Source organism: Telmatherina bonti (assembly GCF_933228915.1).
Source record: "Telmatherina bonti genome assembly, chromosome: 20".
In the NCBI taxonomy this organism is placed as follows: domain Eukaryota; kingdom Metazoa; phylum Chordata; class Actinopteri; order Atheriniformes; family Telmatherinidae; genus Telmatherina; species Telmatherina bonti.
The window spans coordinates 19,885,416-19,901,627 of record NC_136618.1 but is presented as its reverse complement, the minus strand read 5'-3'; the positions used below and the strand labels follow the sequence as shown (position 1 = coordinate 19,901,627).

The 16,212-nt window shown below is 38.1% G+C and overlaps 1 protein-coding gene across 1 annotated transcript in view; it reads right to left on the bottom strand.

Annotated features, from left to right (window-relative positions):
* Positions 1 to 16,212, bottom strand: part of plxdc2b (plexin domain containing 2b) — a 91,874-nt gene that overhangs the window by 22,253 nt on the left and 53,409 nt on the right. The window contains exons 5-7 of the mRNA XM_079259524.1: positions 11,234 to 11,356; positions 6,943 to 7,061; positions 5,247 to 5,346 (exon numbers count right to left, since the gene is read on the bottom strand). Of these exons, the coding sequence (XP_079115650.1) occupies positions 5,247 to 5,346; positions 6,943 to 7,061; positions 11,234 to 11,356 (342 nt within the window). The remainder of the gene's footprint in view (positions 1 to 5,246; positions 5,347 to 6,942; positions 7,062 to 11,233; positions 11,357 to 16,212) is intronic.

The window sequence follows — 16,212 nt, the reverse complement described above, 5'->3', positions numbered from 1 at the left end:
AAATGTAATCTATCAATAAAAATGGTGTTTCTATTGCTATCTAATCACTTTACTTAAACAACTGTTATGATTTAATTCTCTAAGAATGAGCCATTGTCTTTCCATGCGTCCCCCTTACATGGAAGCTGCCATATTGTAACACTTTTGTTTTTTACTATGATGCCTCTGAAAAGACAAACAACTGTGTGTGAAATTAAAACCTCTGAGCTTTAAAACTGCTCGGTTTGATAGGTGTCAGTCCATAAGTATAACCTCAAAAGCATAAGTAACACCTCAAAAGAGAACATAGAAGAAGACAACACTTGTGTACACACTTTGGAAGTAGTTACCTGTAACACAATCATGAAATCATCACTGCAGCTTACACACACAAGATTAAAACATATTTAAGTCTAGAAGAATTTTGATCACTGACAGCCACCGTCCATTCATAATTGTGCTTGACATTTGAAATGATTTCTACAGTTGTGGAAAAAAAACATTATTAACCCACCCATGTTATCCAAATAAATGTACTTTTAGTTTTAGCAGGCATTAAAAATGAACATGCAATTTTGTTAAACAAGGATGGTCAAATATTATTTTCCATGACGGTATATCCATCTTTACCACTGTAAGTCAGCAAGTTTTACACACGTGTGCCTTTAAGGCGCTTCCACACTGCCTATAACTTTAATGGCATTCCTACACATAACGTTTAACACTCTAAAAATTAAACACAAGTGTCACTATTGTAATTAATAACAAGGTCATCTTTAAAATCTCCATTTCCAAAAAATATGTGCATCACTGTAACCATAGTAACAGCTTGCACAGCAAAGGGAACTAAACTATTGCTGCTTAAAGCTGTTTTCTTGTCTCCATGTGCTCTCACTCTTCTTATTCCATGCCATGATGTAATCATTTGGCCATTAATGTGGGAAATGAACTGAAGGTTTGATTTGAACCCCTTTACTGACTTTCCTAAAATGTTAAATTGTTCTTTTATATCTGCTCAATGTGCTTTTTTTCAAATTTATATTCACACTGTATTTGAATAGGAAACTCATTTACACAACACCAAAGCATAACACAACAATACAACAGTGGTAAAATGTAGGTTGGAACTTAAAAGGAAAGTAAAATAAGAAGGCACAGAAAACCTTGCATAATCAGTCCATGAAAAGAAGAAATGCTGATGTTTTGCGTGGCACAATTCTTCACATTTTATGCCTATCAGCAGACAGTTGTTGCTGCATGCAGATAAATTCACTTCTGATTCATATAACACAGGAGCAGAGGAAATCCTCCAGTACTGTGAATTTGTTTTAGCTTCTTTTTACTTCACTATTTTAACAGATTTTTACTCTGGGCATGCTAAGCATTCTCATGTGATAGGACATTACTTCCCTGCAGACCTGTTTAGTTTGATTACACACAAGTGGACTGATCAAAGCAACAGATGTGAGCAAACCCAGTTAAACCTGACAATCAGACCACCTTTTCCTTTACCTCCTCTGGTCCCCTGGTGTCTGACTTCCCCTTGCTCATAGCAAAGGGATTATCAGGTACCTAATGACACGGTCAGGGCCAGAGGAAGGTCACTTCCCCAGCGCAAAGCTGCTGATGTGTGGGCAGACTGTACAGCCCTGACGGCCTCTGATTAAGCTATAAATCAGGGCAATCATAACAAGGTCTCAGTCACAGCATAAACTAAACTTAATGAGCATTAATTTACCTTTTCTGAAAGTGTCTGCATCATCAACTGCAAACACAAGGTTCAATTAAAACATCTTCACATATCCAGACATAGTAATGGGAAGTCTCACTATATTAAGCCCCAAATTAAAAGATAAATCTGTTAGCATACCTCTTTGATTAAAATGCAATAAATGGATGTTGCATGCAAGAACTGGCTGCTGCTTAATGCTAATTTAACCATATTGCATGACAAAATGTAGATAAGACACTTAATCATAATAAAGATGATAGCATAGTTTAATCATAAAACAGCATGGATGTTTGTACAGGAAATAAAAACAATAAAACTTTATTTAAAAACATTTTACTGAGCATTTATCAATGATTTAAGTATAAACCACATAAAATTAGCAGCTCATTTTTTGATGTCTTTCTGTGAATCCAGATATCCAAAAAAGGCAGAGGTGATTTTGGCTTGGTTTTAAATATCGCCTACTCTGACTGATAAAGTAAAATTGAGCATTAGGGAAAATATATCAAAGTTAGACTTCTCGTGTACTCGTACCTGACCTGTTAATTACTCAACCTGGCCACAGGACACTCACAAATTTTCCTCTCATCTCTGTCTTAACTGGCTGAGATGTGGCATGATCAGCCTGGAGCTTGTATAAAATGTTTCATTTAAGCTTTTAAACTCCAGCACAGCTACAGCCAGTTGAATAATGCCCTCTGGTTTCCATGGTTGCTAAGTAATAATTGGCAGCCCAGACACTTATTGAAGTTCTTCGTTGTGCAGCCTGCAGCAGTCATCATTTTCAGCGTATTTTTTCGCTGTCAAGATTATGACTTAATATTCTTACAAGGCCAATAATAAATACTGTTAATGCATGACCAAGATCTAAAAAATCAGTCAAAATTCCTCTTTCATCAAGATGATGAATTTAACCTGAAGTAAATCAATGCTAAGGCCTTTTTTTTTTTTTTTTTTACTTGCATGTAATATTTGCCTGCGATGGACTGGCGAGCTGTCCAGGGTGTACCCTGCCTGTCGCCCAAAGCTGGCTGGGATAGGCTCCAGCTTCCCCGCGACCCTGAATTGGAATAAGCGGTTCGGAAAATGAATGAATGAATGAATGTAATATTTGCATAAACTGCAGGCTGGGAAGCAGCTGAATCCCACAACTCCTGTTAAATTTGCCCCGACAGACTCAGTCACAACCATTTAACTAATATAAGATGTTTATTTAAGGCTGTGCTTATCAGTTGACCTTTGTGTCACATCTTTTCTAGGCCTCTTACTGCAGACACAAGGGGACACTTAAAATGACACATTAACTGTGATCATATGGAGGAAGAAGTTGTAATGACAGCTCTTTTTTTTTTTTTTTTAAATTATAAAAACAGGGGATTTTTCTCTCTGCAGTGCAGGATGCATGCATGCCATGCCTGTTGGAGTGACAGGTGCAGCATGAAAATGCTCCTCCTTCATAAAGAAGGGGGCAGTAACTGTTGAAGCCTAACCGTTGTGTATTTGTTTGTTTAAATATCAACATTAAAAGTTATGTATGTTTTCTTTACACATGTAGTCCCAAAAGTGCTTCCCACGGGACCACTTGGACTAGCCCACCAGCTGCATATGCACTGAAAAACTAAACAGAGCCTCAACAGTCCTGCAATTAAAAATATTTAAATCCTCTACATATTGTGAAAGTCTAAATTTTAGGGAAAAAAAAGTAAAGAGTTAGCAGATCTACTGTATACTACTTCTGCCATGTAGAATAATATGTAAGAACACATGAACTCATCTGTGGCATGTTTTTATTTGCTCAAGCAGAATCTGTCATAACCACTAGCTGTTGGCTGTAGCTAGCTAATTGCTAGTCATTAATTCCAGCCTTAAAGCAACGCTACATAGGATTCTAGTTATGAAACACTGTGTTTTTGGCTCATCTTGATAGTATGCTGATATTCATTATGCACATTTCTGGGTCCATCATTGCCCTGCAGCTTGCCGGAGCCGAGAAACTGCATTCAACAACTTTGTGTTCCAGTCTGGAGCATCACATGACAACTGCACTTTGCTTTACAGCACTGCGTCACAGCGAGTGGATATCAGCACTGGCTTTTTGGACAAGGACCATGTCTTATAAAGCAAAGAAACCTAAAAGCTTCAGTGAGTTTAAACCTTGTATTTCTCTGTTTTACAGAAGGCAGCAAATGTTAGCAGGTCTAGTAGAAAATCTCAGGATACTTTCACAGCGGAGGCTCAAGTAAACCGTTTTGTGCTGCAATCAGTTTAGCTTTATTTACTGCTAAGACTGAATGAAAAGTAGCTGACTCGAGTCTCACCTCTCTCTACACATCCTACAATAACAGAAAGTAGGACAAGCTTACATGCATTATGTAGTTGTAAGCATCTACCTTTCAGCACAATTTCTTGAACTCAGTCTTCTCTAAAATTTTTGTGATGCAGGATTGAAATTGACTTCCAACATCAAACAAATTCATCAAGAATGCATTTAAAGTTAGCAAAATAAGTTTGCTATAGCTAATAAAACCTGCCCTGGACAGCTTTTACAGTAGCCTGTTCCTTCGGTAGAAATGCTGTTGAGAATATCGAGCCATTTGCAATCTGTTTGCATGTGAAAAGCCTATATGGCAACTGTTTCATATTTTCGGGCATATTTTGGTTTCCTGAGTTGGAGCAGTAATCCGTTCAGATTAAATATCAGAGCAGAAATGGGTTTGCCAAGATTTCTTTTATGTCTAACGCAACACCTCTGTCTCAGTTTGTCTATACAAGATTTCATCACTCTGCAACTGCAGCTGCAACCAATTTCATCATGCTGTGTCAGAAGCATCAAAGACAGCTTAGTTTATTAAGTCTAAGAAGACTTTGCAAACAAGTTCCAGATTTAAATGTTTCTGTACCGACAGCTTTATGAAGAGATTTAAAAAAAAAAACAACAACAAAAAAACAACAGAAAGTTCTTCCACTGCAAAATGTTGCTTTTCCTGAGATTTGTTTAACCATATGTAAATGTAGAAGAAAATCTAAATATTTTCTCCCTGAAACATAAAGATGACACTTAAAGGAAGTACCATGCTCTAAGATATTAACTTTGACAAATAAAATCTATTCAAGTTTCAGCCACGCGATCAAAACACAGTTTAAATTGCTGAATAAATCACATTTGACAACTCATTACTGTAGTAGATTTTGAGTCAGAGCCCATGAGAACTGGAGAGAGGCTGACACGGGATAAATTAGTTTGAAGTCCCCCCCGACTTGCACTTGCTCCAAATTTAAGGGGCATTAATTGGAGTAACTCAAAAGCAAATAGGAGGCAGATCTGGAGTCTTTCTCACTGAGACATATGACAGTGCAGCAGAAGACGGGATGTCAGAGTTTAAGCCAAACACATGAGGCTGAACTCAGAGGCAGCACAGAGCCGGACACATGAGGTTACAGCAGTAGATGGTCCATAAGACAAATGGCTTTATCCATTTTTTTCTACAATATTGTGCCTGTGCATTTAACCCACAAATGAGTTTTTCAGACTCACTGGGTATTTGTTGGATCTTGTGGACCACCACAAAGGCATCCGACAGGCCCACTTTTACTGGGTGATTGACAGAGCTGATCTGTGACACCTCAATAGGGATCTGAAATAGAAAAAGAGAAAGATCAATCACAAAAACTATAAGTAAAGTTCCTTTGGATTGTCTGCTGAGTACTCATGGATCAAAGTAGTCGGTCAGTGTGACAAACTCCAGAGGGGACCTGCCCAACCAATGAGTAAATTCATTAAGACAGAAAAACTGTCACCCTATTATCAGTTTGGACTTTTCACAGCTTAGTAAGACAAGTAAGAGATCACGTTTAACGCTAGTAAGAGAAGCATTAAACATGATCAAATTATATGTAATGCAGGGATAAGTTCATAAAACTGAGCTTACATGATGCAGCACTGATAAAACCAAGTAATCACTGAGGTTATGTAAAAGCTTATATTTTGAATATTGGTAAGGATATTCTTTTCAAACTAACAATGATAATGAGAATAATCATGCCAAGAGATTTCAGAACAGCTCTTCTAACATTCAGAAATAAAAACTTACATAAGGACCCTTATTCATAAAAGAAGTAAGCCTGCTGTTATAACCACAGAAATTATAACTGTTCATCACTTATTTCCCACTCCTGCAGGAACAGTCTCTGTTGGATATATTTTATAACCCGAGTATTTCTCTCCCTTCAATAAAGCTGTTTTTTTTATGTGCAACTTGGAAATAAACTAATACTTCTGTGACATAGAGTTACTAAATGTTGTAGCATTATAACAAGGCAAATGATTTAAAAAACCAAACCATTAAAAATTAAATAAAAATAAGATGCTACTTGGTGATATTTTCTTCAGGATCTAAAAAGAAACTCACCGTGAGTCATGCTACTGTCACCATTCTGTGAAAGCTAATAGCTAAATTGAAAACATGTGAATGTAGGCTTGCGCTAAATGTTAAAAAAAAGGACTAAAGCATTGCAAAAAGTGTTAAGTGGCAGCAACAGGCAGGCAACAGATTGCGTAAGCCGTGTGATTTGGGAAGTGTAGAGTGATTTGTGTTTTATTTTTGATGCTGTGTGCAGTGATATTGAAAGTGTGTCCGTCTTGTTTCTGAAGATAGTGAAGGTCTTTGGTAAGTTTTTCTGTGGGCTATATTTGTATGAGGTGAAACAAAGAGCTTAATTACAAATGAAAGACAAGCAGAGCAACAAGAGCACATTAAGAAAATATTAAAGAGATTAATCAAAGAGCTAAAGAAGAAATAAAAATAAAGATGGAAATATAAATTACTCTAAGGACTGTAAAGATTACAGTGCAGTTATAGTGTATTGCAAAATATACACAAATGGACCAAATGTAAGTTATTATTTTGCATAACAGAGAGTGTATGGGAGTGTTTTCCAGACATGTCGTGCAAAAGACCACCAGCTTCTTATTCATGTTTTGTTCTGACACTGGAAACCATAACCAAAAAGCTGCCATGTTATCTGGAGCTTCCAGGCTAAAAATACAGAGAAGTGGGAAGGGGGGGGGTGGGGGGACCTTATAAACCTAGATCAACATTGTAAAACTGCTCTTTGGCTAAAAGGAAGTCGTTGCGGCGAGTTGTGACAAATGGAATCAGAAAGAGAAGAAATGGGAGATCAGGTGGGTGGAAAACAAAAAGCAGAGAAATCTGTGGAAAATGAGTCTTCACCTCTTTGTATGCAAAGACAATCCTGCCTGTGTTGTGCAGCGTAGCCTGGAAGGTGAAGCTTCCCAGGTTGTAGTTGTCCTGCAAGTGGACGTGGTCCCACTGCACCACCAGCGCGGTGCCTGAACAAGACAGAACCATAATGAAAACTTGTTTTGAGTTATTGAGAGTCGTAAAAGAGAAAACAGTAACAAAATACTGCAAAATGAGTCTCTGACAAGGCAAAGGATATGAAGACAGGAGTGGAACAAGGATTTGTTTCTGAGGCATTATTTCCTGGCAGCCATCATTTTCCTATGTGGGTGTGAGGTGACTGACGCTGAAGCTGATATGAAAACACTTCACTGGAGAAGGATAAAGGATCAATAAAACTAAAGCTTTGGACAAAACCAAATCAGAGAGAGACTCTTACTGTGATGGATTACATAGCTTAGGCAATTTTCCCCGCTGTGAGCGTTTTTCACACCGCACAAGATTCTGCCAAATGAAAAAGCCAAAAGTGACTAGACAATTTTTTTTTTTTTTTTTTTTTTTTTTTCAGTACTTCAGGGATTGGATGTGTCCGGCCACAACAAAAGAAAGCAGTCACCATCCGAGTGTTAAGGAATTGGAAATCAAGTCACAGAAGTGTTTAACTTTTGCAATATAATCCAAATAAGACGTTGAAACTCAATGCAGAAATGTGCTGTCGTTTGAAAATCTGGCGAGTTTTTAGCACAAAACAAATCTAATTCAGATCAGTTTAACTGAAGAAACAACGGATGTTTCTAAAGTCTTAAAACTCAGCATGAACAACCAATTCTAGTTTATTCAGTGTCATTTAATCAGGTAATTGATGTACAGTTATCTGTTAACGCCTTTGACATTTAATTTATTGGTGCTTTTTCTGAAGTAGCTGTATAAACGTTCTTTAAATTTTAGCAAATCAAAGTGATTTTTTTCTGCAATTTTTTTTTTAAGACTGATTTTATAGCATTTTATCAAAATAAAAATTATGTAAAAAAGTTTATGTTTCCAGTCTAAACTGTGTCTCCATCATGATGGTTTTACTGATCCTGGTTACTAGTTTGTGTAGGAATAGACAAATCAAGGAATAAATCACTCACATGGCCTTCAGCTCTGCCCTCCAGAAAGTACGCCTTGCATTACCTTTAACACTACTTTGATTTACTGTGGACTGTGGAGAACCTATTGATGTGAAAGCCCAGCCACCCCCAGAGTAAGTCATTTGGCTAGTCGCCAGGGCAATAAAGGTTTGTTAACACAGCCGATCAATTTTTCCGTCACACGGTCAGAGCGCTTCCATCCAAAGCAAAGATGAGATTTAGATTCTCGGCTGACAGCAGCAAGAGCAGGGGGCCGCTAGTTGTGCAGGAGCCACAACAATAAATTAAATGTTATGTTTTGGTCTGGACACAGATGTCTCATGTCTAAAGGTCTCATATTTTCACAACTTCATGACAGCAATGATAAGGTCTAAAAGACAAAGCACATGGGGAGAGCAGAAAAGGAGAAAAGCGATGAATATCAGGGGCCTACATTACTCTTAGCTTATGGCACACAAACACGCAGTCAGCAGGAGCTACACTTAATATAAATCTGCTTAAAATGCATTGAGTTCAGGAGGGAAAGCTGCCATGTTATCTGGGGCTTCCTGGCTAAAAATACAGAGGGGTGGGAAGGGGAGGGGGGGTACACACTGGCCTTGTTACTATTTCCACCTACAAGCTTTATGTGCAGTGTGAACTTGAAATAAACAAATATAATCCCAATTAGATCAGGACACTTGCTTGTAATTTCAATTAAAAGTTTCAAGGGTGTTTAGAAACTAATTTTTCATTCAGATTGTTGACTGTTGACATATGGTTTGGTGTTTGAAATTTGTTCGATCCATGACATCATATTATCGAGCTTATTGTCTCATCTCAAGTCATGTTCCTTCCTAGTTCTGCTTTGCGACTTTGAATCTGTCTTCTGCCTTATTATGTAAAAGGAAAAAAAAATCATCTCTGGGGGAAAAAAAAAAGCAAACAAACAAATAAACCCAAGAATAAGTTGATAAATAAATAAATACCACAGTAAAAGGCTATGCCATTAAAAAATTAAATAAAAAAAAATTACATAAAAATGACTGCAAGTGGAGAATTAATAAGAATAACTTGCCAATTAACAACTAATTAAACTTTGTTTTTCTATTCTATGTGCAAGTCTGTGTTTATTTCTGAACTGAAAGAGTTCAGTCAGCCTGTATAATCCAGTTTTTCTAAGAATAAACTGGAAGAGAAAAACACAAGCGTGAAAAGTGTTTTCTTTTCTGGATGTCACTCAGTAAATTATGTCCACATAAAGGTCAGATGAATGGTGCGTATTCAGTGCATCATCTGCCTGCAATTATGTTGATAAAAAAACCTCAAAATCACAACAATGTAGTTCCAGCTGGAAGACTTGATTGAGGCTGGATGGATGCATTTACATCATTTCAACTTCTGGCTAGATTTCCGGTGGATTTCATGTCACCGCAAACATTTCATTTATCATATTTCAATGATGGTAATACTGATGTTTTCAGATTTGACAGCTGCCTGATTCATGTAGAAAGTGTAAAGGGGCTCTGACAGCAAGTCAGCATGTATAACAGAAGACTGCCATTATATATTACAGCATTTAATATTTTACAGCTATTATTTAGCCAAGCTGTCATATCTGGATGTGCCACTCTGACAAAAAGCTATTTTATATCAGCATTACTCCAAATTTGTTCTTGCATGGTTTTGCATGTTTCTCATGTTTTGTAAATATAAATGGACTGTTATGATTTCTGTTTTACTCAACAGAGAAAAGAAATTTCAACTGACAGCTGAGGGTTAAATTAATAACTGAATAATGCAGACATGATATTCACATCTTCACCAGTCACATATGCTCTCTATTTAGCAGGTACGAAGGGACAAAAAACAAGTGAATGCTTTTTCAGCAGCCAGGAACAAAGTTTCACACTGTCTCTGTGAAGTTTCACACACTTATTTGTGAAGAACAAACAACACATTTCTACTGTGAACGCCTCATCAAACTTGTTGTTTTTCACTTTTAATGGAGCTTTCTCTGCGGCACAGCGGAGTGTGCAGCTTTTGTGCCGTATTGGCAGGACGCTGACTGGCGGACAGTAAGTTGAGGAGCAGGTCGGCTCAGAATTGATTGACTGCCAGTTTGGTTGAAGTTTGATGAGCTCCACAGCGGAAGGTCGCACTGTCAGTCTGTCAACTCTGCTGCAGAGAATGAGACAGCAATGACGGAAATGATGGATTCCACTCAGAGCAGATGGGGAAAGAAAGTTCGGAGAGTGGTTTAGATTCATGTGAATAAGTGGAGCTTGATGGCTTTAAAAGTTCAGGGAGGCTTTCATTTAAAGTACTTGATAATAAAGAAATTACATTTAAAAAGGACAATATATATGTATATATATATATATATATATATATATGTGTGTGTGTGTGTGTGTGTGTGTACACTGCTCAAAAAAAATAAAGGAAACACTAAAGTAACACGTTGTAGATCTGAATAAATAAAAAACAAAAATTATCAATAAACAACAAATGTATCAACCCATGGAGGTCTGGATTTGGAGTTATACCCAAAATGAAAGTGGAAAAACACACTACAGGATGATCCAACTTTGGTGTAATGTCCTTTAAACAAGTCAAAATGAAGCTCAGTAGTGTGTGTGACCTCCACGTGCCTGTATGACCTCCCTACAATGCCTGGGCATGCTCCTGATGGGGCGGCGGATGTTCTCCTGAGGGATTTCCTCCCACACCTTGACTAAAGCATCTGCTAACTCCTGGACAGTCTGTGGTGCAACTTGGCGTTGGTGGATGGAGCGAGACATGATGTCCCAGATGTGCTCAATTGGATTCAGGTCTGGGGAACGGGCGGGCCAGTCCATGACATCAATGCTTTCATGTTGCAGGAACTGCTGACACACTCCAGCCACATGAGGTCTAGCATTGTCTTGCATTAAGAGGAACCCAGGGTCAACTGCACCAGCATATGGTCCCACAAGGGGTCTGAGGATCTCATCTCAGTACCTAATGGCAGTCAGGCTACCTCTGGCGAGCACATTTTTATTTATTTTTATTAAACTCCTCATATTTTGCATATTGGCTCATTTTTTTCTCAAACTGAAGGACTGCCAGTCTGCATTGTGTGTTATTTAATCACATAAAGTTCCATATTTGTTTCCTGTGGGGATGTCAGCATCCTCTGTGTCTGTAATATAAGATATGAGTGGCCTTACCGTTGTCAAAGTAGATGACAGTAGAGTTTCTGGAGACACTCGGGTCAAAGTTGGCCATCAGAGGAGCGATGTATTGTGTGGCTGTGAGCATCCGGTGGACAACGTCACCTGTATAAATGAACCCTGAAAGAGCACAAAAAAAGATAAAAGTAATTAATTAGCACCTCTGTAATTTGTGTGAAAAAGAAAAGAAAATCAGAGGCGCTTTTAAGGATAAATATGCTGAATGAGCAGTTGTGTCTTTTGGCTCAAAGACTACATGTGCTCCGTTGGTGCAATAAACCCCCCCCCCACCCCTTTGTCACCATCAATCATTTACTGTATGTTAATGAAGACACCATGACATCAAAAAGGGATTTAGTTAACTTTTCCAATTTATGCACTTCAATGAGGCACAGACAGATCGCTCCAGAGAGGGATGTGCTCAGGCAACACGCACACTGCAGCCTGTAAACATGGTTATTAATGGACTCCATGAAAAGGGTAAAAATGCACACAATCCATCACAAGAGCAACAGTCTTTGCATAAAGATGATAACAGAATCAAACAGCTTTTTAATTTCCCTGCTGACAGAAAAGTTTAACAAGCCCGCCGCTATTATAAGATTTATTCAAGGAAAATACGTTTATTCTTAATCTGAATAGGTAGAAAAAAAATGGATGATCTTGCCTTGAAATGAAGTTTTATTGAAAAAAAAAGAGAAAAGTGTGAAATGGGATAAATTTATACATGTTTGGGATGATCTAAAGGTAGTAAAAGTCAGTATATTTTATAGTGAGTCATCTAAGTTACATTATACTGCAAACTCTACCAATAAAAGACAAAAAAAAATATCAAGCATGCCTTCAGAGCAATTTCTAACTATAAACCTTATTTTGTGTTACTATGTTTTTTTCATATGGTGGGTGGGCAATAAAAGCACATCTATCACTGATAGGCTACAGACAGAACATACTGAGAGGAGAATCAATCTTCCCCAAAGACCTTTCCACTCACTATTGTCTCAATATAGAGCACTGTCTGCACACAAAAACAGGAGCAGAGAAGAAAGATATTACCGTCATTTTCACGATGTAAGCTACTACTTTTTTCACACTATTTGAATCCTGCGTTTTAAAAAATGATGCATCTAATATACAGATATTTCCCGGCTAACAAGCCATTTTGTCGTTCATGCACACACACCCTCATCATGGGAAACACACAAAGAAATGCATATGATGCAACCTTCCAGTTAAAAGATGATCGATGTGGCTGCTGAAGAAGAAAATAGAGCTGCTGCACTCTCGGTGAAGGTGCAGCTTACATTCAGGTTGCGATCTGTTGCCCAAAATTTACGGTACTTGATTTAGTCATGTGAATATTTCACCTGATAGTGTGTGAATCTGCACGACTTAACACAGGACTGGCCTTTTTTTTTCAGTTTTATCCGTATAAGAACTTTAAAGTCAAGGTAAAGAAGATTCTGATAGTAGGTTTATATATTAGTTTTCTGTTCAGGATTTTTTGGGAATCTCTGAAATCAGAAACAAATCATGCAGACTCTACATAAGTTAGGCAACCCTGACAATGCTTTGGTGTAAATAAATTGATTCATTAGGGCTGCAACCTGTCACTGCAGTGCTTCCCAACAGCTTTCACAAACACATGCCAAGTTGTTTCAGCTTTCCACAATTAGCAAAAATGGAACAGCTTGAATCATAGATTTGGGTTTTCTGTGGTTGGTTTTTTGCTCAATAGCTTTTTAGGAGAAAGTAAAGTTGTATGGCCAATATTTCCACCACTTTATCCTTTCACCAGAGTTGAGCTTAACTTGAGTAAACTTCTAGCCAGTCAGCATTTGTTCAGCAGGTTGCGTCAGCTCCACAGGCTCTGACTTGATAGCTTTATGATGGCCTACATCAGCAACACATTAGCAAAGATCCCAATTTCACCATTACTTAAAAGAAAGTTCATGTAACATTAACTGATGAATGGAGTTTAGCAGAGAGACCATCTGACATGTGGAGAGGAGGATCAAACCACTGATCTTCACATTGAAAAACAACCATTCTAACACCTGAGCAGCCCGCCCCATGCTTGCACGTTCCAATTCTGTGTGGGTGGGTGTGACTGATGTGAACAGACAGACAAGCTTCCATCTCATGCTGACGCTGTTTTGCACTGGAGAGTAGTAGTAGTAAAAAGTCCATACATGTAATTAAATAGCCAGCTGAACTGCAGCCTGTCTTTACAGAAAGCATTACTTTCCGCATGCTTAAAAGACAAGCAAACCCTGCAGGGAGTATCAGCAGCAAAGACAGATTTAGAAGAAGTGTATTAAAGCTGAGCCTCACAGAGGCCAGACAAGACAGTAATGTGTTAATATTGACTCAAACAAGTGTCAAGTTAAACACAGCAAACTAAACAGAAGCACTTTGATGGTAAATTGCGGTACATAAATGTAAAAAGAGCTGAATTGTTGTGTCTACATGTCTAAATAAAGGGAAACATTGATATAATGGTGAAGCAATTCACTCTGTCTCACTTTTGTCTGACCTCAAATCAGTCAGGACACATTCCACCTTATATTTACCCAATCTTCAACTGAGCCATGTCTCCCTGTCTTTGTCTAGGCTTCACTTTCAACATCTGAAAATCTAAGAAATCCCTTCAACCAAACACACATCTGCCTGGAAACATGGAAGGGTTTTACTGGTGCTCCCTGTGTTTTCCACAATCAGCCTTCTAGAAAACACAATCCCACTTATTTGACAGTCTACAGAAAATCAGACAGCCCCTCAATACACTAAAGAGGTGAGAGCTGCAGGGCACTCAATAGAAAGGCTATTCATTCATTATAGTTGTCCCTTGCAGCAGAAGGAGAATGGACAGAGGCGGAGGGAAACTGAGAGCGCAACAGATAGAGGACAGAAGAGACATGAATAATGGAGAGGAGTCTGAGGCATAGGAAGAAAACGGTGGGATGGAGTCGGATATTTCTTTATTTAACAAGCTGTGTTTATGTGTGCTGCCTTCAAAAAGTGCTGGACTGTATATGTCCAAGAAAAACAGAGGTGGAAACAATCTGTCCCCCTAGACTAAAGCTTCATTTTATTGGACATCATGTTTAGACAGGCTCTTTGTTCTTGTGAGGCGAGCTGTGTTTAATTTACAAGATATTTTCTGTTTATCACAGCTGTTTTGAGCCAAGAGGAGCCGGGACAGGATCAGCACGCACACTCATATTCTGTTTAGTCTTCTGTCTTTAAATGGCAAAGCTGTGAGGTTTCAATCTAAAAAAAAATCCTGTTTTTTTCATCTTAATGTTGACTATGAAAGACCACAATATAGTAACTCCATTACAGCTTCAAGTCACAGAACATAAAGTGCTCATTTTTCACAATCATATTACTTTAATGATAATAAGAACAGAGACATTTGTTGAGAAAGCGGGCGATGGAGCATCATTTTAGGTGACACAAACACACTAAAAAGTTTTCTTTTCCTGTGGACAACAATAATAAGAATAAACTTTTTTTTAACAAATGGTTGAAATGAAATGTAACAGTATACTTACAATAGTCAAAAATTTAAACCCTAATTAGATTTATCTAATTAGGGTTTAATTAGATTTATCTAATTAGGGTTAGGGTTAGATGTTTATAAACATCTGAGAAGATAAGTGCTGGTGAAAACCCAAAGTCCAACATGTTCCAATCAGGCGGCAAACTCGGGATTTCCAAGTGAAAAGAGCAAAACAAGTCAAAGTTGCCAATTACAAGCAACTAAGCAGTAAAACTTAATGTTCAAACCAAAATTTAGAGGTTGGAGGGGTGGTGGTGATCGCAAAGGTCACATGACCTTTTCCTCCTGCCTGCCTTAAAAACAACAGTTTTCTAACACAGTTTTGACTTGGAATCCAGGTTTTTACTCTGTACTATGTCCAGTGTGATGAATGTAGAAAAGGAACTCTTAAAGCTTTAGGACAGAGTTAAGCAGGCTGTCATTTTAGCCATGTGGAATTCATTATACCAAGCACAAGCGTTGCTGTTTTACCTTTATGCTTCTCAGTGCTTGGCAAGGTCTGGACACAAACTATTTGGTTTGAGTTTTTTTTTTTTTTTTTTTTTAAATCATGGTTTCGTTCAAAAGTGTAGCTTTTTAAATCTCGCATGTTCCTGGCAAATGATCAGATCATGAGGAGTTACCTGGCTAGAGTGGGTTTTGGCTCTTAATTCAGTAACATTGAGCTTTTTTTTTGTAAACAAGGCTTGGAAAACCTCAAAATGCCAACATTTGATTTAGGTGACTGTGCTGTGTTCTCACAGATCATTGGGAAAACATCTATAAAACGTGATTGTTCATGCGTTCACTGTAAATCCGCATTCTGCCTGTAAAGACTGACAGCTGCACCAGTTAAACACACAGCAGCTGGATAACTGTCTGCACAGCTGGCAGTGGTCAGAGCAGACATCATCGCACGGACTTTCACATGCACTTTTCAATATGAACAAGACTCTTGTTTTGCCTGTCAGATGGCAGCAACATGCTGCAGTGACTATATGAACCACTTCTTTCTGCATTGACATTTTCCATTTAGTTACAAGTCATTTTGCAGAAGCCTTTAAGATGCTGCATTCCTATTTCCTTTATTTAGACGTTTAAAGTCGGTGTGACGGGAACGAGTTATGTTTGAATCAACTTACAAAGCTGCATTCTGTAAATTACACTCTTATTTTATCTCAAATAAGACTATAGTCTTTTATTAACAATGGGGGAGGCCGGCATCGTCGGCGATGCCAGAGACCATGTGTGTTTAATTGAGCATAGCTGTCGAACCATAAAAGATAGAAACTTACTTTTTTCCCCTCTTAATCGGGAGACTCCGGGCTTTCAGACGGTAGCCCATTCATAAGTGATACAGTGTTGTGTCAAAATAGGTGTTCCAATCAGAGCCTTTGTCTTTGGTGCATGACACGTGTTTGTCCAATCAGAG